At 43.7% G+C, this 25,151-nt stretch overlaps 1 protein-coding gene across 1 annotated transcript in view; it reads left to right on the top strand.

Annotated features, from left to right (window-relative positions):
* FERRY3 (FERRY endosomal RAB5 effector complex subunit 3) overlaps nt 1-25,151 on the top strand; it is a 55,212-nt gene that overhangs the window by 21,891 nt on the left and 8,170 nt on the right. The window contains exons 10-12 of the mRNA XM_066590537.1: nt 11,019-11,093; nt 13,701-13,903; nt 23,584-23,641. Coding sequence (XP_066446634.1) covers nt 11,019-11,093; nt 13,701-13,903; nt 23,584-23,641 — 336 coding nt within the window. The remainder of the gene's footprint in view (nt 1-11,018; nt 11,094-13,700; nt 13,904-23,583; nt 23,642-25,151) is intronic.

Genomic DNA, 25,151 nt, shown 5'->3' on the forward strand with positions numbered 1-25,151 from the left:
CTGTTATCTGGCCTCGTTCTTTCCACTAAGTTAAGTCTACGTCCGCCACTGATCTTCCCTTCCGAATTTAGGGGGTTGATACTTGACCAATGATCACTTGGCCAACAGTTGCCTAATGCGAGTAGCTTGTCACCATTACTTGGGCCTTCTCTCTGCAGTCACGTCTCATGGCTAAGGTACGACATAAGGCTAGTTATGTATCTCCTATTCTCTGCATTGGCCAATAAACCTGTGGAGCCACCTCTCCACCGTTCTTGGAGTGGTGGGGGGGTCCAGCTATTGGATCCCACCAGTCAGACCTTTATAGTTTTGGGGCTGTTCATATATGTATCCTGGGAGAGCCCCCAATGTACACACTAAACACGTCCGTAGGGCTCCATGTTTTTGGCCTCCATTTGGCTGCTATACGCCAGAATACTAGAAAGATGGAGTCATTGCAGAAGAACATGTATGTTAAACAGGGGCTATATTAACTTTTGGGTGACTTATAACGTCAGGTAACGTTTGAGGACACCACTTTTTATTATTTTTGTTTTCTCCTCCCCCCAATAAATAAAAATCAGTGTTTTTTTTTTTCTATTGATCTAGCCATCTGAGGGCTTGTTCATGCAGCCCTTTTTTCTTATTCGATTCTTGGTTTTCTCCTCCCCACTTTCAGAAAATAAGTGGTTTTTTTTGTATATTTCATCAATTTAAGCTGTCTGAGGGTTCGATTTTTGCAGTACTAGTTGTATTTTTCAATTGTATATAAGGTACAAAAAAACTTTTTAAAAAAATTTCGAAGTGGAGTGAAATGGAAAAAAATGCAGTTTTGCCATCTTTGGGTGGGAGGGGGGGCTGGAGTTATTATTTTTACGTTGTACACACTCCGGCAGAAATGACATAACTTTAGTCTGTGGGTCGGTACGATTATGATGATACCAAACTAATATACAGGGGTTCTTTAGGCTTTTGTTTTTTTTTCTGAACTCATTAAAAAAAAAAATAGGATCTCTTAAATAAACCAAATAATATTTCTGTCACCATTTTCTGAAAACCAAAACTACTTTTACCTTTTTGTCCACAGTGCTGTGTGGCTTCTATCGGTACCATGGCCCATGACTTTTTGATTGCTTTACAAAAAAAAAAATTGAGACAGGGTGACCATAAAAAGCACAATTCTGGTGTATTTATTTTTTCTGACCACGTTCCCCGATCAGGATAAATGGTGCGTTATTTTGATAGATCAGATTGTTATAAATGAAGCAATACTAATTATATGTTTTTTGATTTATTTTTTTTTAAAATTATTTTAAATATGGGGAAAAAGGTGAGAGAGACTTTTAATATCCTTTTATTTATTAAAATAATGGAAAAAAATTTTTTCACATTTATTTTTTATTTATTTATTTTAGTTCCCATAGGGGATTTGAACTTGCAATGGTTTGATCATTCATACAGTCTAATGCAGTACTGTAGAATTGCATTATACTGTATTCTGGCTGTCAAGCTATCAAGACACTCATAATTCATGGCCGCCTTGGAGGCTTTCAGAAGGCCCTGGGCTGCCATGGCAACCGAATAGCACCTCACTACATCATGAGTGGTCGGTTCGAGACCCCTGAACACCAAGCGGGGCATTTAAATGTTTTTATCAGAATTTACAGCACCATTTAAAGGATTAACAGCCACGATTGCTTGCACTAATCACAGCTGTTGCAGGCAGGTGTCAGCTGTTAAAAATGGACGGCACCTGCCATGTGTGATGCCTTGATATCTACATTGCACCTCGGGCAACAGTGCAGGAAGGATAGAGGACGCTGCGCTGATCGGAGGTAGGTGAGTATTAGGATTACTGTTCGCTCTGTAGGCATGTAGGGCTGGCATGACATAGACGCTAGCCATGTTAGCAGTAGACCCAGTCATGGTTGACTCTTGAATAATGAAAGCTGCACTGTGATTGGCTACTACAGCCTATAAGTACAGTTTCTCTTTTAGACCGTTGACCCCTCCCGCCTGGTTGCTATGGGCAACCATCTTTCTAAAAGCCCCCTTTCTAAATATCTTTAGTATATATTCTGATTTCCCAGAATTCATTGTCTGATCTATTGAAGTCCCGAGCGCGCCTCATCCACGGTCTACCCCAGTTTCGCGCACTTTTTTTTTTCTTTATCCCTATATGTTCCTTTAAATCCGGAGGGTTGTAAACAGCTCAGACTCATGACGTGAATATATATCAGCACATAACAAAATGAACACACATCTATATTTATCCGTGTCTGTATTTGGCGTGTCATCTGCTCTCGCCTGCTCTATAAATTGAAGTGCTGCTCGGACACTCCTAAATAGAGCCAGCGGCTTTTACTAAGTAATATCAAGGAAGAAAAAAATGGTCGGCATGACGATTTCAATAATTTGGCACCAAGAGGAACGTACAGGACCCATAGAAATCTTCATGCAAAGGGGTTTAATAACCTCAAGGGCCTTTGGAAGGTGAAAGAATTCTGAGCTATAAACCCCATAAGGGTTCTGTGGCTCTGCTCATCCTGAGCTTCCTGGTTCCTTAGTATGATACATTTCCACAGAAACGAATGAATAGAAGTTAGGAAGTGGGGATGTGGGTAGTAAATCTACATAACTGTGCCAACTAAGTCATCCAGGAGTTGGGTGAAGCTGGGTGCTACCTAGTAGATGCCATTAGTAACTGTCGCCCTTGGAAAGCAAGCAGCTGTAGACCAAGAGAATTCGGAAACATCGAGTGCTCAGGCGTCATTTGATGGTGAATATCTTTTTGATTTCCCCTAAGCTGAACCGGCATGTTGCTTCACCAGTGGTACATAAAAGTAACTTTAGGCTGGGTTCACACGGGGCGGGAATCTCGCGGAATGTCTGCAGCGGGACTGCGGGGAAATTCCGCAAGATTTCAATAGCTGAAGTCCTGCGGCTTATTCCGCTGCGCCGGGTTCTCCTTTGGCCATGCTCCTCCATTTACTGCAAACAAGCCGTCGTTCACAAATATATGACTGCCTGTATACACTGACCGATGGTCAATTTAAGTGCCCTGTTGGCGGCCATGTGTACACGGGGCGACTATTGCTTGAATTCGCTGTTTCCAACGATTATTTAGGCAATAATCGCCCCATATAAAGGGATCTAAAGACAAGCGGCTCCCAAACACCTCTGCCACCACTTACCTCTATGTTGAAAAGTTATAATGCGACCCTTTTGATCCCTGTCTCCTTCGACAGAGCTTATCTGGTTGGACTTGGACTGTCTCCCATAGACATAGGATTGTTGGTCAGTTTAAAGGGGTTGTTAAGTTGTAAACTATTGATGGGCTGTTGCCCGGAAACCCAAAATCATTTGTTCTCTGGGTGGATATGCTCACTGATTTTTACAGGAAGTAGACTGCTCTGTTCTTACTGCAGTGGCCAAGCTTGGTCTTACAAGCCAACTTCCCACTCATTTCAATTAGAACTTTGCTTGTAATACCAAGCCTGGCCACTGCTATAGGAACTGAGCTGTCTTCCTCCTGCAGAAATTGTCTCTGTATACAAGTGCATCGCCCGGCAAACAGCTCACCCCCAGGATCCCTGCCGATTTTACTATGGATGACCTATCCTGCAGATAGGCCACCAATAGTTTACAACTGGACAACCTCTATAATGTCAGGCAAGATTCAAGTGAGTAGTTATATTACCGGTGCCATAGATCCAATGGGCCAGTATGTGGCCTTCTGCTCACCAATCCAAAATGTCGTAATTCTGACCTTTGGGGCAGTGCCAACTTTGACTGGTTTGCACCTCTTCATTCGAGGGGTAAAGGTACCTTTATATGGTATGACTGTTGGATGCATAAGGGCCCAACAGCCATACCAGCGACTATCACTCCTGTATTTTACACAGGAGCAATAGCCGTTCAAGTGATTGTAGGCATAGCGGGTCGGGGATTGTTTCAGCCCACCCACCTTCATTCACTGTAAACAGGCCATCGCTCATATATTGGGCGACTCTAGTTTACACAGAGCGAGAACTGAAACGGAACGACTAGCGACAAGCGGAGCAACTTCTTGCTGAATGCCCTGTCGCTGGCCGTATGTATGTGCGCCATACATAGGGGCATTGTGGTAGTGGCATAAACATATGACTGCTGGGGCACTGCGGCCACATCAATGGATGGCACGGCTATCTTTTATTGAAGCTGTCTTTATTATGGGGGCACTGACTGGTCAGTAGTGTTACTTTGGCTTATAGTCTTATGGGGGCTTTGTGCATGTAATGGGGAAGGAGGGGTCTACCTAACTTTGAACACACAATGGTGAAGGGTATGGAAACTACTCTGCCCCCCTCTTACACAAACTTTTTCTTGTCCTCTTAGCGTACCTGGCCAGTATAAGGTGTTTCTGGATGAGAAGTGAGAGCGCTCATGCCCATATAGACCAACGAGTCCCTGACTTGGCACACTGGGCAGTCATTGTTCGTGGTCTCTTCTGATATGCCTCCATTTAACCTTCGCTGTGGGTATTTACGGTCTCTTTATGGCATGTGAGGAACCTGTGGTGTCGTATGACTCACAAAAATAAGATTATAAAAAATTCTGTTCATCTAAATCCCCAAAGCCGGGGCTGTTTCTCTAATTATCCTGCTGTCATCATACTAAGGTCACCGAAATATACTGCTAAATTACTGCCTAAAGCAGCTAAAACATACGCCGGGGCTTGGGTTTCATGACATCCAAAAGAAACCTTTCACAGAGCGTTCCGGAATGTGTTCACCGTGTTCCTAATTAGCTACGTTTTTCTTAATTACCTTTATATCAGGCTCCTCTGTCATATATTTGTTACATGGGACTGACATATTGATGACTTATCCTTAGGATAGGTCATCCGTGTCAGATCAGTGCCATTCAGTTGTTTAACTCCTTAAAGGGGGTTGTCTGGGACTTTGGGCATTCTTTTTTTCTATTGATCACCTATCTTCAGGATAGGTCATCCGTAGATGACTAGCAGGGATCCGCTGCTCAGGATCCCCGCCAATCGGCTGCTTCCAGGCACTCCTGTCAAGGCGGATAGTGCTGTCAACATTACAGTAGCCCGGTTTGGTATTGCAGGCATACCTCCCATTGAATTTAGTGGGAGCTGTGCTTGCAATACCAACCCAGGCAGGTGTATTACAGTCGGCGATCTGCTTCCTTCGCTGTCCGTACTAACAGCGGTGCCAGGAATCGTCTGATCGGTGTGTGTATCTTTAAGATATGTCCTCAGTATCAGATTGGTGGGGTCTGGCTCCTAGCACCCCTACAGATCTGTTGTTTGAAGGGTCTGTGGCGCTAGGGCTAGCACTGCAGCCTCAGCTACAGCCTGTGCTGTGATGTTCGTTAGTCACATGGACTCTTTGCAGTTCTGTCCCATTCAAGTAAATGGGATTGGGCAGTAACACCCGGCAGAGCCGCTACAGTGTACAGTGTTTTACCTGGTATTTTCCCAAACACCATGGCCCCCTTGAAACAGCTAATTAATGGGGGTGCCTGGGGACACCCACTGATCTTATATTGATCAACTATCCTAAGGGTAGGTCATCAATATAAGAAGTCCTGGATAACCTGTTTAACTATCTTGGTTGAGCACCATTTTTCTGATAAAGAGCTCAATATCCCCTGCATAGACATAGAAATAAAAAAACATAAAAAGTAAAAAAGTTCTGGCTACCTGCAGCCACCACTAGAGGGAGCTTAGATGCTAACGGCATAATGCTTATACAGTGAACTCTGCCATTGATATGTATACAGTAAGCTCCAGAGCTCCCTCTAGAGGTGGACGCAGGTGACTCTATTTGTATTATTGAACTCTCTACCTATGTTGTGGCCTTGTGCAAATAAAAAAATATATAAAAATTTAACCCCCATAATTCTGCACTCAACACCCCATAATGACAAAGTGAAAACAGAATGTTTAAAAAAATTGTGTAAATTTTTGAAAAATGAAAAACTACCATTTTGCATTGACATAGGTATTCATACTCTGTATTTGGTTGAAGCACCTTTGGCAGCAATTACAGCCTCCAACCTTCTTGGGTCTGATGCTACAAGGTTTACTCACCTGGATTTGGTGCCATTCTTCTCAGCTGATCCTCTCAGGCTCTGTCAGGTTGAATGGGGGCCTGCTGTGGAGGCCATTTTCAGGTCTCTCCAGAGATATTCGATTGGGTTTATTTCAGGGCTCTGGCGGGGCAACTCAAGGACATTCACAAAATTACCCCTTCGCCCCTCCTGTGTTGCCTTCCCTGTGATCTTAGGGTCATTGTCTTGTTGGGAGGTGACCCTTCTGCCCAGTCTGAGGTTCCGGGCGCTTTGGATCAGGTTTCATTAAGAATATCTCTGTACTTTGCTTCATGCAGCTTTCCATCTACCCTGACCAGTCTCCCTGTCCCAGCCGCTGAAAAACACCCCACAGTATGATTTCGCCACCTCCATGTCATTGTAGGGATAGTATTGGGCAGGAGATGAGCAGTCCTGGATTCCTCCAGACATAGCACTTACAATGAAGGCCAAAAAGTTCAATCTTGGTTTCAAAAAATAAATAAATATTCAAGCAATCTGTCATCCTATCCTTATGATTGGATATTTCATACATTAGTTTCTACCATGTTTCCCCAAAAATAAGACCCTGTCTTATTTTAAAATTTGCCCCAAAAGACACACTAGGTCTTATTTTCGAGGAATGTCTTATTTTACTTAAACAGCAGGCTCGGTCCACGTTTCTCACGCCGCTCTCCAGAGGTCTGCACTATTCTTCGGTCCTCAGCCGCTTGCACAACCTCACTTCCTGGTTATGGGATTCATAAATCCTGCCTCCAAGAAACGATGGCTTTGATTGGTTCTCAAGTGCTGCGACTCAGCCAGTCAATGCAGCGCTTAATGAACCAATCACAGCCATCGCATTGGTTCATCCAGTCTGCATTGCTTAGCTGAGCCGCAGCGCTCGAAGAACCAATCAACAGCCATTGCGTTTTAGAGGTGGGATTTATGAATTGGCTAGCCAAGCTGAGTACTGCGGGAATAGCGCGGACCCCCGAAGACCGGTGTGAGGGATCCGGACCGAGCTACTAGGTAATGTAGTCCTTTTTTTTTTTTCTTAATGTAGTGTAGCTAGGGCTTATTTTTGGGGCAGGGCTTATATTTCAAGCCCTCCCAAAAAATCAGGTTCACTTTAAGGTAATAGTTTGCCTTGATATATTGTTAGTAATCCATCTGCATGCGTATCTGATGGGCAGGATTCACCCAGCACATAGCAGGGATGGTTGGTGTTTTCTGCTTGTCCTCCTTTAGCTCATGTCCTGCTACAACCTCCTCACCCGCCCCATACCTCAGGGATAAGCAGAGCTTGCAAGAGTAACCTAACCCCACTACTCAAAAATACAATTATTCCAAATGGACCCTAAGAGCGCTTCATGCACCATTAAGGGTTATGGAGAGCGTGCGGCGGGTGCCAAGCGAGTAACTTTATCAGTCTGATCCTCTTATAGAGCACCAGAGGACCTTCTTGCACATCCGATGATACATTTTCATTTCTATTAGTGATGGTGTTCCATGGTGTTCTGCGACCCGAAGACAGATTGGAGCGCTACAATCCCTCATCCGCACGGAGATGTTGGAGGCTTCTGTCGTTATGAAGACCTTTCCACCCGTTTGTCAATTCGGAGGAATTTCCCTGGGCTGATGACAGGCGTTTAATAATGCCCAAAGTCATGTGTCCAAAATAAGTGTTACTCGCATCTAAAACGAACACCGCGTCTTAGGCAACGCTGACAGGCACAGTGTAAATCATATCGGACCGCTCCCCACTTCTAATATGTCTGTTTTTGTAAATGCTTGTATCCCCTATGAAATAACAATTCTGGAGCATCTTTTTCTAGAACTCTACATTGTACGATTCCTCTGTTATTCCTCCTGGAAATGTATGACTAAGTTGACAACTTGCTGTTACCATCCCCCTTGTTAATAGGGTGTGTCCTTATGCAGCTGACAATGTCAGTTTGTATAGCCACATGTCCTATGGAAATGTTGGATAGGAACACTAATGTCCATTTATTCTTGCATTTCCAGGAGGAATAACAGAGAGACAGCACAGCAAAATAAGTTATAGTTGCATATTTTGTGTTTACTTTGCATATTCTGCCTAAAATCTTTCTACTCTTCAAAGTGGGTTTTCTATGCTTTTTAGCAACTGTCAGATAACGGGTCTTTTTTAAAGGGGTTGTCAGAGTTGGTTTTTTGTTTTTTTTTTGTAAATTTTCATCTTTTTTTCTGTGCCAAGACGTAATAAAATGGCCCGCAGTCTATCCTGGCTCCCCGCATGTCCTTTGTCAGCTGCTCTGTGCCTCCCATGTGATGTTGTGTTTACAGGCTGCAGCAGCCTGTGATGCCCCATAATCACAGGCCTCAGTGCTCAGATACTGAGCCCATTGATTGGCTGCAGCAGCCTGTAGCAACCTATACACAGGCTGACTGCAGCCTATCGGAACAAACCCAACACGGAGGAGAAAGAGACAGCAATAAGCTATGTGGGGAGCCTTAAGAGGTGAGTATAGAATATTACATTTTATTATGTTTTAACGCGGGGAACAGTTACTTCAAAAAAAATGTAACTCTGACAACCCTTTTAATGTTGATAAAACTTACTGAACATAGGAAACAAAAAGTGTCAGTGGACCCCATTCTATTAGTCCAAAAAAGTTTGGACGCTGTCTAAAATGTAAATAATTGTTAAATTTAAAAAAAAAAATGCAATGATTTGGAAATCTCCTATAACCATATGTTATTGACAATAGAACATTGAACACATCAGAAGGTGAAAGCGCAAAAATTACCTCCTTTAGAAATTGATGGCAGCAACACATCTCACAAAAGTTGGGACAGGAGTAACAAAGGGCTGGAAAAGTAAGTGGTACAAATGCAAAACAGCTGGAGAGTCAACTTTCTATTAATTCACATGAATGTGTATAAAAAGAGCATGTTAGAGAGGCAGAGTCTCTCAGGGGCAAAGATGGTCAGAGTTTGACCAATCAGTGAGAAACTGCATCTAAAAATTGTGGAACAATTTCAAAAACATGTTCCTGAATGTAAAATTGTGAAGGCTTTGAATATTTCACCATCTGCAGAACATGATATCAAAAGATTCAGGGAATGTGGAGAAATGTATGTGTACAAGGAACAAGGCGGATGGGCAGTATTAGACACTCGAGATCTACAGGCCCTCAGGCGCCACTGCATTAAAAACAGTCATGATTCTGTAAAACAAATCACTGCATGGGCTCAGGAATTCTTCCAGAATTCATAGTCTGTGAACACAGACCGCCGGCCAACCCACACATACAAGTTAAATCTGTATCGTACAAAGAAGAAGCTATACATCTACTCAATCCAGAAACGCCGGCGTCTTCTCTGGGCCAAAGCTCATTTAGAATGGACTGAGGCACAATAGACAACTGTTTTGTAGTCAGATGAATCAAAATTAGAAATCCTTTTTGGGAACCACGAGGGAGTCCTGCTGACTCAAGGAGTGTTTAAATTCCTGCATCCCTGATGGTACGGGGTTGCATTAGTTCCTCTGGCATGAGCAGTTCACGCATTTTGAAAGGCACTATCAATACTGAGGAGTATATATAAGTTTTAGAACAACATATGCGCCGATCCAGACAACAGGGCAGGCCTTGCACATTTCAGCAGGGCATTGCTAAACCACATACTGCATCCATCACAACCGTATGGCTTCACAGAAGGAGAATCCAGACCTTTCACCAATAGAAAACATTTGGCCATTATGAAACAAAAAGTCTCACAAGAAAGACACAAGACTGTTGAGCAGCTGGAATCCTACATCAGAAAGAATGGGACAGCATTTCTCTCCCAAAACTCCAGCAATTGTTCTCCTCACTTCCCAGACATTTACAGACTGTTGTAAATAGAGGGGATGCCGCACAGCGGTAGTCACGGCCCCGCCCTACTTTTGTGAGATGTGCTGCTGCCATCAATTTCTAAACAAATACATTTTTCACTCGCTCTTCTATGTTCTATTGTGTATCATATATGGTTTGATAAGATTTCAAAATCATTCCTAACCCCTTCCCACTATAGGACATACAGTTACGTCCTGCGGGGTCGTGTATGTATGAAGGATGATTGCGGGGCGACCTACCTTCATACAGCCGACACCCAGTTGCAACAGCCCCACTCAGTCGCGAGGCTGATCAGCGCTGTTAACCATTTAAATGCTGCTGTCAATTCTGACAGGGGCATTTAAATCCCCCGAACAATGTTTGGGGGACCTGTACCACCCCCTGCGAGGGGATCGCAGGGAGCCGTTCACGTGTCATGGCAGCCGGGTGCCTTCTGAAAGGCCTCAGGGTTGTCTTGTCCCTTGGGGTGGCTTGATAGACTACCTGCTATGGCATTACATCATACTATTTGGTATCGCTGCGTCCGTAAAAGTCCAATCTATTATGCATTTTTTACCCCACACGATGCACGTCACCATAAAAGGGGGGGGGGGGAAACGCCAGAAATGCACTTTTTTTGGTCACTCTGTCTCCAAGAAAAAATGCAATAGAAAGCGATCAAAATGTCGTATGTACTCCAAAATGGTACCTTTGCAAACTACAGGACGTCCTGCAAAAAATGAGCCCTCACACAACTATGTTGACAGAAAAATAAAAAAGTTATTGCGTGCAGAAGATAGCGGCAAAAAATAATAAAAAGAAATAGTACATAAAAAATATGCAAGTTTGGTATCGTAGTAATTGTACCGACCCATAGAATAAAGGTTTGTCCGCTGTAGAAACAAGATGCACCGACAGAAGTGCATTTTGGTTTTTTTTTCATTTTACTCGAAATTTTTTTAAGGTTTTTAGTGCATTATATGGTACATTAAATCGCACCATTGAAAAATACAACTTGTCCTGCAAAAAACAACAAGCCCTCATACAGCGACATCGATGAAAAAATAGTATTTAACTATTTTCTTATTTATTCTTTGTAATCAGAGACGACTAATGGGAGTGAAGGACGCAGCGACAAGGTGAAAAATGCCGAGCGCAACCAGTCTAACTTATTACCAGGTGAGTCCACACATTATATACGGAATGGGCACTTTATTAGAGACACCCACCTCCAGTAGGGCGTTGTCCCTCCTTTGGCCTTCAGAACTGCAGCAGTATGTCATGGCATAGGTTCCACTAGATGTTGAAATCATTGCTGTTTGCGCCAAATTCTGGTGACGCTTTTTCACGTCTCAGTGATCCATTTTTGCGCCCCGGAGTCCCTCTTTTCTGTTTCTCTTACACAGGCAGTGGAGCTGGAACTGTTTGCCGCTATCTCCCATCCATGCTGGGGAATGACCAGTTGTTCATTCAGACACGTTAGGCCTGGTTCACGTCCGTGTCGGATCCATTCTGAGCCTCTCTTAAAATATTGGCCCCAATATAGTCAGTGGGGGTCTGTCGGCACTGCTCAGTTTCTTCATAAGATAGATCCAATTGACCGGTGGGTTCTGTTTTCCTGCTCCAGTAATGGAGCATAAAAATGGAACTCAAAAAGCCAATGTTTGATCACCAGTGTTGTATTGAGCTGCAATCTACTAGACTGTGCTCTGCCTGGTCGTAAGAACAATTCTTCAATTCTTGACATCCTCCTCTGACCCCTTTCATTGACGACTTGTTTACGTCCACAGGATCCCCTTTCACTGGATTTTTTTCCTTAATCGTACCATTCTCTAAATATTCTCTACACCGTTATATGAGAAAACCCCTCAAGGCTGGCAGTATAAGAAATCCTGGCCCTGGGTGGTCTAGCGCCAATGACCGGGCCTCGTTGGAAGCCTCTCAGATCGCTCAGTTTCCCATCTAATGTGGATTCCACACTGAAACTGATCAACAGTAAAAATGCTCACTTGATTTTCTGCTGCACCCCGGGGTCACTGGTCTGATATCCATACCGACAAGCTCCAATTGTGAAAGTATCGGTGTCTCTAATAAAGTGGCCATTCAGTGTGGGTAAAGTGATACACAACAGATCTTGATATACCCACAGGCTCTTGTATCTTGGCCTAATTCTGGGAAAAGTAGTTCCTGTGAAAAAAAAAAATATATATATATATATATTTTTTTTTTAAATATTATTGATGACCTATCCTTGGGATAGGTCATCAATAGTTGATTTCTGGAGACCAGCCGATCTGTTTTCCTGGTGATCGAGTGATCGCCCTGCCTGCTGTCAGTGCAGCGAGGGTGGATGTAGTCATCGGAGAAGAAAGCTTCCTAGAAGGCTTCACTTCCATTGAAATCAATGGGAGTTGAAACCTCCTGTTGCACTTCCGGCTACGACACTGTGGCGGGCCGCGGAAGTGTAATAGAAGGCAGCTCTCCCATTGATTTCAATGGAAGTGAAGCCCTCTATGAAACTTCTGCCTCTGACCCCGATGACCTTATCTGATCTGCTGCATTAACAGCAGGACAGGTGATCAGCTACTTGCCAGGGTTCACATCAATCAACTATTGATGACCTGTCCTGAAGATAAGTCGCGTGGCGCAGAGTGTTATGGCAGCAGAAATGCAGTCCTAAGCTCTCGCTCACGACCTGAAGGTTGCAAGTTCAATCCCTGCATGGTTCAGGGATTGAAAGCGCTGAAAGCGCTAAATTACCTGAAAGCGCTGCAGAATAAGTTGGCGCTATACAAATAACAAGATTTATTGATTTGTTTATTTAAAGGGGTTGTCCCGCGATGACAAGTTAAGTTAAGCACTTCTGTATGGCCATATACATGCACTTTGTAATATACGTCGTACATGAAATATGAGCCATACAGAAGTTATATACTCACCTTCCCTGCGCTGGCGTCCCCGTCTCGCGTCCCCGTCTCCATGGTGCCGTCTAATTTCAGCGTCTAATCGCCCGATTAGACGCACTTGCGCAGAAGGGTCTTTTCCCTTCTGGTCGGTCCGGACACGAGCTGTGTTCTGGCTCCACCCCCTTCTACGCGTCATCGCGCAGCTCCGCCCCGTCACGTGTGCCGACTCCAGCCAATCAGGAGGCTGGAATCGGCAATGGACCGCACAGAGCCCACGGTGCACCATGGGAGAAGACCCGCGGTGCATCGTGGGTGAAGATCCCGGTGGCCATCTTGGAGGAAAAGAAGGAAGAAGTTGCAGAGAGGGGATTTGGGTAAGTAAATTTTTTTTTTTTTTAATTTCAACACATCCCTTGGGTTTGTCCTGCGCTGAACGGGGGGCCTATGCAAAAAAAAAAAAAAAACCGTTTCAGCATGGGACAACCCCTTTAAGATAGGCCATCAATAGCCTTTGCCCAGAAAACCCCTTTAATTATGCAAGTTCATCAGGGAAATCCAAGGTATCTCCTTTCTAATACAAGCAATAAAAAAGCTGCAGCAATACAAAAATATAAACTAAATATATAATTCCTGCTGCCTTAACACTCAAGGCTCAGTTAATGTTTTGCTGGGGTACATGCAGGGACTTTAGTTAGTGCCCTCTGTGTGAGTAACCAGCTGAATTGCACATGGCATAGATTTTTGCTGCCCACATTGATACATTGGCCTCATATAAGTAGTAAGGTAATTGGCTGCTATCTCATCGGATGATGTAACGGCGGCTTTCTTTAGATTCCTTAGTGGTTGTCACTGAGGCTTTTTAAAACTGCATTTCTTCCAGGGGAATTTTATGTGACGAGGCACTCGAACCTTTCTGAAACTCATGTGGTTTTTCACCTCTGTGTGGACGATAACGTAAGAAGTGGTAATATAACTGCCCGCGATCCAGCAATTATGGGCTTACGAAATATCCTGAAGGTGTGCTGTACCCACGATGTCACTACTATCAATATCCCTCTGCTGCTCGTCCATGAAATGTCTGAGGTAGGAGCGTGTCTACTTACACCTTTACTAACCATTACTGCATGTGCTATATAGGCAGCAGCTGCAGGGCTCAGTGGAAAGGGGCTCCGGCCCAGGGTAGCCCTCTATCCCTCGGCACTGAGGACCCGCACTGGGATTTAACTTTCTACTTTCATCTTTCTCATCTTTTTCAAGGAAGAGGAAGAATGGAGGATGTAAGGGTGTGATGGTGTGAATATGGACCATGAGGGTCCTTGATTATTACTATGAAGCCCCCTCATTTCTGTGTACACCCCGAATGCGCTCACCTATCTTACTCCTGTGTTTGCATAGACTCTGATGCTCTGTCTGCTTCTAGCTTTAAAAAGTTCGTCCCACCAAAAGAAATACCCCCCTTATCCACAGATAGCGGGGTAATTATCTGATTGGTTGGAGTCTCACTGACCATGAGAATAGGGTCCAGAAGGTCCTCGAATGTAGCAAGTCAAGTATGCTTGGCCGCCGCTCCATTCATAGGGGGACCTTCAGAATCACTGTTCAATGCATGATCAGAGATCAGATCACCACCAATCGAATTTGTATCCCCTTATGCTGTGGCTAGAGGATAACTTCTTTTGGTTGGACAGCGCCTTTTAAACAGGTTTTACGAGATCGGAAAAACATGGCTGCTCCATTCCAAAAAGTGTCATTCCTATTCATTGGTTGGTATGTGGTATTGCAGCTTGGCTCCATTCACTTCAATGGAACTGAACTGCAATACCGGGCTCAACCTATGCATAGGTACAGCGCTGTTACTTTAAGAAAGCAACCATGTTTTTTCTAATGCCGTTCCACCCATTTAAAGCTTAGCATTAATTTAAGATAAATGATCATATGGCTTACACTTATTTTATTTTATTTTTTGAATCCTCCATTAACTTACCCATTCAACACAGCCCAATGGTCCTGTTCTCTATGGGGAAGGAAGATCAGCTTCTGTCAGGCACCTCTTATCATAGGGAAACAAAGGATTGGACAGCTAAAAATCCAACTTATCCAGACCTCATTTTGTCCTGTTATCTCCATAGACATCAGGCTGTTCCTTAAAGTCACCCGGCTTCAGGACAAACTTCTGACCAATGACCAGAGGTGGGGGATAGCTTTTATTAGTGGCATTTGTTCTTCTTTTCTGTCCCTCCAATCCGCTGCTTCTAAGTCCCTTTTTGGGCCATCCAAGATGGCTGACAAAGTATTTTGACCGCCTAATCCCCACCGTGCCTTGGTAGTGTTAGACTCCTCATACACTATACCTGCTGTCTGATTGGCCAGGGCCGCTCACATGATCAGCACCTGACAATCAGAGAGCAGTGAACAGTGCGCATTAGGTAGTTCGAAAACTGCCTCAGCCATTCGTCATTTGTAAATGGGGCCCAAAACCGACCGATTGAAGTGACATCCAAGAAGAGCAATTGCAGGTAATATACTCCTCCTCCTCCTGTTTTGTCCCAAAACTAGAGGGTCACTTTAAATCTTCTTAAAGGGATTTTCCATGACCTTGGATAACGTATGGGCTGACAAGATCGGGGATGCAGCAATAAGCGGTACAAAGAGGTAGCAGTTCACCCGAGCCCCTATGACTGACAGATCTACGGGCCCCTCTCCCACATCAAAAGAGCCCAGTATTATAAGCGGCATATGGTAGGTGGAGGCCCATTACAGACTTTGTATCGGGGCCCAGAATCTTCATGTTATACCCATGGGCAGTAGACATGTTTTCATCCTGTCAGAACTTTTTATTAAAGGGCTTGTCTAATCACATATTAACCCTTTAACATGAAATCTGCAAAAGTTCACAAGACCCCCGACAAACAGCTGATTTTAACAGAGAAGTTGTCCTTGACTACCCAATTCTCCTACAGTGGCCAACTAGAGGGGGAATAGAGTATTACATGCAGCCATTCAAATGAGTACAGTCCTCAGCTCCGGCTTCGCGAGGGCAGTCTTGCGCCTAAGACCCCATTCTATGATGTTCTCAGGGTATATGGACAATGATGGAACTGATAGAATAACCCCATTAACTACGGAGAGGGAACAGGAGATATAAGCACAACTTTAGGTAGATTTGATTGTATGTTTTTAATTAATATGTAGCACCCACTTTTTTCGGTAGCATTCGTATTTGCATTGCTGGTAGGCAACATCTGTACAGTAATTGTTAACAGCCATAGAAAAACATTTGCACTTCGTTAAGAATTGATTAAATTTAACTTATTTTTGGTAAATTTCTTTCTTTTAATTAACTTGTAATAGGGTGATAATTGGTTCCTTAATGGTTGACTGCTGCAAGTGTTCTTTTGTGGCTGAACTTGATATTTACACCAGGCAAGCAGAGAAGCCTTCTATTACAGGGTGTTATAAAGAGAGCAGCAGTGTTTCTAGCAACATATGGATTTGAGCTGTTTAATTTATTGCCCCCCTCACTTCAGCACCAGCACCGCAATTTAAATCACTTTTCCCTGCAAAGCCAAAAAGGAGCGTTGGAAGATGCCAAATGTGAAACCAAAGTGTTTCGTAAGGAAGGATGTGTAGGAGGTGATCCTGCACGTAGCCTGTACACAGAAACTCCATGACCTGGACAAGGATGTCCCAATGGTTTATGGCCATTTAATGGTAGTGTTCTGCATGAACCTACAGCTCCCTTCCCAAATGTTGGGCATCCAAATGGTTCAAGATCATAAATTTCAGTCTAGTGATCTTCAGAAAACCCTATTAGTAGGTTGCTGGGGTCAACAGAGTAAGTTTAGTAAGAGTCTAATTCAGATGTTTAGACAGAAATGCACACTAGCCCTTAAAAGTCTTGTCGAGATTAGAAAACCCATTTTCAGATACACTGTTAGTTAATTCTGAGTTTATAGAGGAGGTCCTCTGTCCAGGATCCTTGTCTCTTAGCTAACGTCTGCCATTCTTGAGGACCTTTTCTGTCTCGTATTAAGCAGACAACCTACTGATTTGATCTGGCATTGTGTAATACTTAATTTCCCCTGTGAAGGCGCTGTGGGGAAACTGAACAGTTACTGTTAGGTTTCCTCAAAGATTACAACTGGAGGTCTTAGCTGGTGGACACTTTGTGATCAGGTTATTTTCAAGAGACCCTTTTAACAAGAGGAATTCGGAGAACCTTTTTAAAACTGGATGCCTTGGGGTTCTGGAAGCCCACCATATGATGTGCACAAGTTCTAAAGCCTCCATATTTTTTTTTCTCGGGAATAGGAGCAAATAGAAGCATGGGACACATTTTAGATGATGCGGTCATTCTACGGGGATGAAGGGGACAGATGGCAGCATTGTCCAGTGCACAGGACCTCACGTAACAGCGGCTGGAGTTAGAGGTGGCTTCAGTACTTCAAATGGCAACGTTCACTTTCCTAGAACAGAGTTTAATCAGTCAATTTCTTTACTTGGTGTGGAATTTCACCCATGATCATTCATTGGTGGTTGAGTGAGACACGCAGTGAAAGTGTCATGGGCATAAAAAACAAATGTGTGTTCGTGGACGCAACAATTCAAAGGCTGATGAATGTTGAACGAACCAAAGAAGAAGCCTCAGCCCTGTACCAGCAAGTTCAACAACAGTAGGTCAAGTGGCTATGGAAGACCACCAATTGACTATAGAAGAGATTGCCCGTAAAGTTGGCATTTCTGTAGTATATGTGCACACCATCATGCATGAAGACCTTGAGATGCAAAAAGCTTCCTTCAGGTGGGTGATGTGAATATTGACTGATGATCATAAGACAGCCTGCGGGATAATGGATTAGGCAACCATGACACGTGATGACTGCATGAATGGTGCCTTCATTCCGTCAGTTGTCACAATGGATGAGACGTGGATGACCTTTTTCAATCATGAGGCCAAACAGCAGTCTGTGCAATGGAGGCACACTGACTTACCGCCACCGAAGACATTCTGGGTTACCACCAGTGTGAAGAAAATTATGGTGGGCTTACTTTGGGACAGCAAAGGCATAATTCCTTACTTGTTGTGTTCCAAAGGGCACAGCTATGATGGCTGCATGCTACGAAGATATTTTGAAGAAGAACATCCATCCTACATTGCAAACAAAACCGGATGGAAAAGACTGCATGTGTGGTCTGCTCATCGGTCGGCTCTTATTTAGGGGTTTCTTCATGACGACAACTTTTGAAGTGGTTCATCATGTTCCATACCCGCCTGACCTAGCATCTAGCACTTTTTTACTTTTTCCAGTGCTCTCTACAGATGCACGTTTTTGCATCAGTGATTTTCACGTGGGCCAAACAGACCCCTAAAGAAGCTTTTGCACAGCCATGCAGTCATGTCAATGTTTTGAAAAATGTGTACATCAAGAGGACAGTAGTTTTTGTAGAAAGTGTTTAGGAGACCCGAGAACTTTAATGCATCTCGTACATGAGACAGTTGGAAGATTGTGCTCTCTTTTTAAAATCTAATGCATATGGAGGCCTTTAGTAGTACGACTCAAGTGCAGTTTTAATATGGCCAAGTTGACTATAAATCTTAATGCCAGTGTACACTATGTTGGTCCACCATGGGAACACTGCTTATGCTCACCATCTCCTGAGTGGAACAGGTTACCACGGAAGGTGCTAAGTTCTCCTTCAATGGAAGTGTTCAAACAAAGGTTGGACAAATATCTGTCTGGGATGATTTAGTGAATCCTGCACTGAGCAGGGGGTTGGACCCGATGACCCTGAAGGACCCTTCCAACTCTACCATTCTATAATTCTTTGCAGGGTTCTGCATGCTGATGGATGCCCTATCTCTCAAGAGTTCTTGGGAATCAAAGAGATGATGGGATTTCATGTCAGGAACTCATATGTCACATCAACCCAAGACCTGTATGAGGATTTTGCCAAAACAGGAGTCCTAGAAGAGTAAGGCTGGATCCACACTGCAAGCTCGGTCTTTCCATTTTGGGTTTCCTTTTTGTTTCCATTGCTTTTGGAGGGTAGAATAGTGTACTCAACTATGCTATCCTGTCCTCCAGAAATAACAGACCTGAACAGAAACCTAGTGAAACGGAAACTTTATAGCTCTTTTGACTAGTTGAAGTCAATAATACAGTTTGTGGCCTCAGGAGTGGAACGGTTTGTGGCCTATAGCTATTATTAAACAGCTAGACATAAAGGGATTAGTCCACTAAAGTCATATATCACCTATTTTCAGGATAAAGTGCCAAATGATTGATTGCTGGGGTTTGTCTCCTGGAACCCCCAAAGATTACGAAAAGTGCGCACCACGAATCCCCCTAGTAAATAGAGCGGTGATATACATACATGAGCACCCCTCATTCACTGTCTATGGAAATGACCTATCAGTGTGATGGCTATCTCTGTCAGTCCCATAGAAATGGAGTGGACATTGCTACAATATTCACCTAGTGGACTCTGGGTGTACCGCTCTTGTTATTCCTGTGGATCTCAATGGTCGAACCCTTCTGATCAATCCGTTATCACCTGTCCTATGGATAGGTGATAAATTTATTTTGATGGGATAAGCCTTTTGAAGGCAATGGGGAGAATTAACGCAAGGGCTATGAGCCACAGTTGTGTGATAAAAAGTTGAAAGCTATGACTCCACAGTTATGCAATAATTTGTAACTTTTTGCCCTTTTGCTATCCTTAGAGAGGAAAGGGGAGCGGGTCCTCTTGCGGTCCGCTCCTGTGTGTAGTGGCGCTGACAGCATGCGTCTGCTCAGCTGATCGTCCAGGTTCCCAACTGGCAGACCTCGGCCGATCCTCAGGATAGGTCATCATTAGTATTTATGCCTGGAGAACCCCTTTTAGAGGGGTTCTCCAGGGAAGCTGAATCCTTACCTGGACCTATGAAGTAGAAACCTCCCCTTCCTGACCAGGTCTGACACTGTCATGTGGTATGGACACTGTTCTCTGTGCCCATCACATCAATGATGAGGGCTGTTCCCTTAGTTATTAAGATACATGTAATACTCAGTCCCCTTCAATGACCTAATGGGCACAAAGTGAGTCCATACTACGGGATTTGGTAAAACCAAGCCAAAACCGCGCAGCTAAAATAGTCGACCTTATTATGGACAAAGATAATGTCATGAGAATTTATATTTGGAGCGAAGGACTGGAAGTCTTTATCTCACATGGACCAACTAAGGTAATGTCTACTTGAGAGGGGTCTGTCTTGGTGACAGAGGTCCTTTTTACTCAGGGCTACAATCGCACATCCCAGAAAGAATCTACATTTTTGGTGCAGGAATACGTTCACTACATTGCACTGCTGTAAACGAATCCCACCATGACAATTGCCCATGTTCTGCTGCACTTCTTTTTCTGCTAGAAGTGAATGGGATTTGATAAAACCTCATCGATTTCCATTGTACTGAACATTCATGCAGAATTTCATCTCCTCCTATTCCACAGCTGAAATTTCGTAGCCATTCCGCGATGTGTAAACTCGGCCTCAATGGTCGTAAGTGAACTTGCTTACCTTGACAGATGACATGAGTACATCTCCGGCGCTTCACGAATGAGCGGAAGATATACAAAGGGCTGTTCTTTTTAGTTTTAGGAGATGGGTTGTAATCATTATCCAAAACACAGGGCTGAAACCACTGTCAAGACGCCTACACTACTGTTGACAGCATGAAATGTACGATTGTGTTCCGTGTAGGCAGATAAATTACGATGATGCCCGGCTTCTCAGCAATATCGCTCCCAGAATTATGGGTCTCTTGGCCTCCAGGGATTCTCTAAGCACTTATTTCTCCAAAATTGGCTTTTAAAGACATATCAACAAGGATGTTCCCAATGTGGAGTTTCCATGTTACAAGAATAATGTTCTCATCATCCATATGTAATTATATGCATCACTGGTCACACGGCAGAAGATGAGTGGCCAGAAGATTGGGTGACATGGACATGGCAATAGCCATGTGTCATCCAACAACGGAAGATTATCAATAATTGTTATTTGTTTGCTCATTAACGGGGTCATTTCTACAAGACAACATTTTCATACGTCCTTCTAGGCAATATGGACCTCATGGAAGGGGTTCTCTTTTCGACACCCCTTTCTATTAATTAGACTGGTAGCCGATGCAACAGGTGGCTCTCACTCTGGGGGACCTAGCGCGTCATCTATATCCGGTCTGGATCCGCAGGGCTGATCTAGTCAACGTATTTATCAAAACGGTCTTAACCCTTTCCGATCCACTGTCTGACATCTGAAGACATTCTGATTGAAGGCTGTACAGCTCCGATCTTGGAAGACGTCCGGCAGGGTATTCTTACTGTATATTACTGGCCACTCTGTTGTCGGGGGACTCTCCAGCATGTCCCATACTGCAGTACTGGCTCTAGCCAGCAGATGGCCATTGTATAATGGCAGAAGAGAAAGCCCCCTAGGAAACCCTGAATCCAAAATTGGATTGCAAAGGGTTAAGGGCATGCGCACCCAGATGATTGTTCTATTGGTATCAGAAATCCGAGGCTGACCCTTGGATTTCTGGCTTGAATTGGTAGTAGGACATACCAGAGATCCACACACTGATTTGGCCCCATTCAATCGCCACCACACTTTGTTGTTTCCGCGGTAAGAATTGATATGCCAGTTATTTTGTTTTCCTGCACGATGCAGATTTAACCATTTCCAATCCAGTGTGGGACCTCGTCCTACATTCAGATTTCCCTGCATATCTCTTATGTCGGGCAGAACAGAGCTCTAATGTGGGAGGCTGTCCTGCATATGTAGATTACACCATGCAGGACAGAGCTCTGATGTACTATAGTGGGGATTCCCATTGAAAAGGCGCACTTCAAGCTGATTTCAGCATGGAAACGACGTGAAAAATCTGAGGGATGAACATGCTGGAAAATTGAAATTGGCCGTGTCGCCCATAGCAACCAAATTCAGCACAGCTTTCATTTACTTAAAGGGAACCTGACGCCTTTTTCATATTTGACTCCAGAATTTAAAGTAACATTTGGATGCAGCGTTTTTGTCCTGCAGGGAAGACGGGTAGGTTATTACTGCACGGGGACGGGTCCGTTGTATTCTAGCAACCCAAGCAAGCTCTGTTTATACACTGGACAAGCAGGGGATGCTATAGATTTTAGCTCTAAAGCCTGTAGAAATGCAGCTCTGGAGTATAATACAGGATGTAACTCAGGATCAGTACAGGATAAGTAATGTATGTACACAGTGACTCCACCAGCAGAATAGTGAGTACAGCTCTGGAGTATAATACAGGATGTAACTCGGGGTCAGTACAGGATAAGTAATGTATGTACACAGTGACTCCACCAGCAGAATAGTGAGTACAGCTCTGGAGTATAATACAGGATGTAACTCGGGGTCAGTACAGGATAAGTAATGTATGTACACAGTGACTCCACCAGCAGAATAGTGAGTGCAGCTCTGAAGTAAAATACATAATGTAACTCAGGACCAGTACAGGATAAGTAATGTATGTACACAGTAACTCCACCAGCAGAATAGTGGGTGCAGCTCTGGAGTATAATACAGGATGTAACTCAGGATCAGTACAGGATAAGTAATGTATGTACACAGTGACTCTACCAGCAGAATAGTGAGTGCAGCTCTGGAGTATAATACAGGAAGTAACTTAGGATCAGTACAGGATAAGTAATGTATGTACACAGTGACTCCACCAGCAGAATAGTGAGTGCAGCTCTGGAGTATAATACAGGATGTAAATCAGGAGTAGTACAGGATAAGTAATGTATGTACTCAGTGACTCCACCAGCAGAATAGTGAGTGCAGCTCTGGAGTATAATACAGGATGTAAATCAGGAGTAGTACAGGATAAGTAATGTATGTACTCAGTGACTCCACCAGCAGAATAGTGAGTGCAGCTCTTGAGTATAATACAAGATGTAACTCAGGATCAGTACAGGATAAGTAATGTATGTACACAGTGACTCCACCAGCAGAATAATGAGTACAGCTCTGGGGTATAATACAGGATGTAACTCAGGATCAGTACAGGATAAGTAATGTATGTACACAGTGACTCCACCAGCAGAATAGTGAGTGCAGCTCTGGAGTATAATACAGAATGTAACTCAGGACCAGTACAGGATAAGTAATGCTATGCATTTACAAAGGATTTATAGTTTTCCAGTTTGAGAAAATAAATGTTACTCTTTTATATAATGAAAAGTTATGCAACGTGCCCCTGATGATGTGGATATCCATTTTGACTGCTCCCAAGATATAAATCTGTCCTGTCCATATAATGGGTACACAGGTGCTCAGCTCGTCGCAGTACATTTATCAGTCACCTTCTAACAAACGGAACGTCTGTATGATCGCGAACTGCAGGCAATATTTTTTCATTCCCCCCCTAAAGTCATGGCTCCACAGTGATGGATCACATGCAGCCTGTAGTCAGAATGTCCTATTTATTCAGTATGCCATCGTAGAAAATCGCATGCATTTTTGCTGTCTCTTTAAGAGTTAAAAACAACTTTGCATTGTGAAATCGCCACAGACTGTGACCCATAAGAATGCATGCAGTTTGCGAATCAGAAAATCCTTTCCATTCTTGCTCTTTCGTTTCACTGACCTGTGTGATCCATTCTACTACAAGTCACCTGCACAACCACACGTACACGCGCGACCTTATAATAATAGTGAGCGCTTCCTGACGGCTTTTCTTGTGTCTATTTAGGAAATGACTATACCATGGTGCCTGAAGAGAGCCGAGCTGGTGTTTAAGTGTGTGAAAGGTAACGACACGTGCGACCTCGTAGTGTACACGTCTCTGGGTCCCATTGTTCCCCTCTACAATCCAGGCATATTTTATAAGTTGAGAAATCACATTCTGGCTCCAAGCAATGAAACTGGGAAGGTTTCCTCCTGAATCTGTTCAGCGAAGCTCACGTAAGCAGCGTAGTCAGCTGTAGAATGCTGGCCGCATCGCCGACTCCTCCAGCTTTCCTGTGGACATCTAGTACCGTAGGTTGTTTGCGTACAGCCAGGTCAGATGAGGTTGATGATTGTACCCCATGGCCAATGGGGGAGCACCGTTTGTTGATATAGGGTCTGTTTAGTTGGGGTTCTTTATGATTAACTTCTTCAACTCCCAAGCCATTTTTTTTTTTTTTTTTCATTTTAGTTTTTACCTCCCTGCTTTCAACAAATTTTAACCTCCTTTATTTTTATTAACCCTTTCCAATCCACTGTCTGACGTGTGAAGACATTATGATTTATAGGTGGACAGCTCCGATGTTGGAAGACGTCCGTCTGGGTTCTCTTACTGTAATATTGCCAGCCTCTCTGCTGTCAGAGCCTATCCAATGTGTCACCTCATGCAGTACTGGCTTTAGCCAGCAGATAGCGCCGTTGTATAACAGCAGAAAAAGAGTAAGCCCCCTAGGAAAACCAGAATACAAATTGGATTGGAAAGGGTTAAATGGTACCATTGAAAAATACAACTTGGGGCAAAGTGTGTGTGTGGGGGGGGGGGGAATATAAGTTTTTGCCATTTTAGGGAGGGTCTTGTATTTAACGCTTGTTTTTGCAGGACAACCTACAGTTTCTGTTGGTACCATTTTGTGGTGCATACAACTTTTTGATCACTTTATGTGTGACTAAAAAAAGTGCAGTTTTGGAGTTGTGTATTTTTTTTTTTTCCTGACTTGAACTAGTGAACTTATACTGCAATACTACAGTATTGTAGTATATTGTATTTCACAATAGGCAAAAATGCATGGCAGCCCTCACTGGCCTTCACAAAGCCCCAGGCTGCCATGATACCCGAATAGCACCAGGTGATCTTATTGCAGCGAGGCTGTTTGGGAGACAGAGGGAGCTCCCTCCCTCTGTCATCTAATTTAAAAGCTGCTGTTAGAATCTAAATGATTAATAGTCGTGATCAGAGTTATCTCTGATCAAGGATGCTGCAGCCAGGTGTCAAAGACAAGCGGTACCTGCCACATATGGAGTGGGCTTCATAGACCCCCTTGCTTGAAGCAGTTAAAATTCTTTTTCACACATTTCTTGGAAATCTGGGTGAAAATATACACTAAATGGCCACTTGATTAGAGACTATGGCCCTTTCATGATTGGAGCTTTCCTATTTGGAATTTTGTTGCGTGACCCCCAGAGGGCAGCATAAAATCAAGTAAGCAAGTTGTTTGTGGTTGATCAGCTACAATGTTCACATTAGAATGGAAAAATCGAGCAGTCTTAGTAACTTCCCTTGAGGCCGGGTCATTGGTACTAGACTAGTCAGGG

This window comes from Eleutherodactylus coqui, chromosome 2 (assembly GCF_035609145.1).
Source record: "Eleutherodactylus coqui strain aEleCoq1 chromosome 2, aEleCoq1.hap1, whole genome shotgun sequence".
In the NCBI taxonomy this organism is placed as follows: domain Eukaryota; kingdom Metazoa; phylum Chordata; class Amphibia; order Anura; family Eleutherodactylidae; genus Eleutherodactylus; species Eleutherodactylus coqui.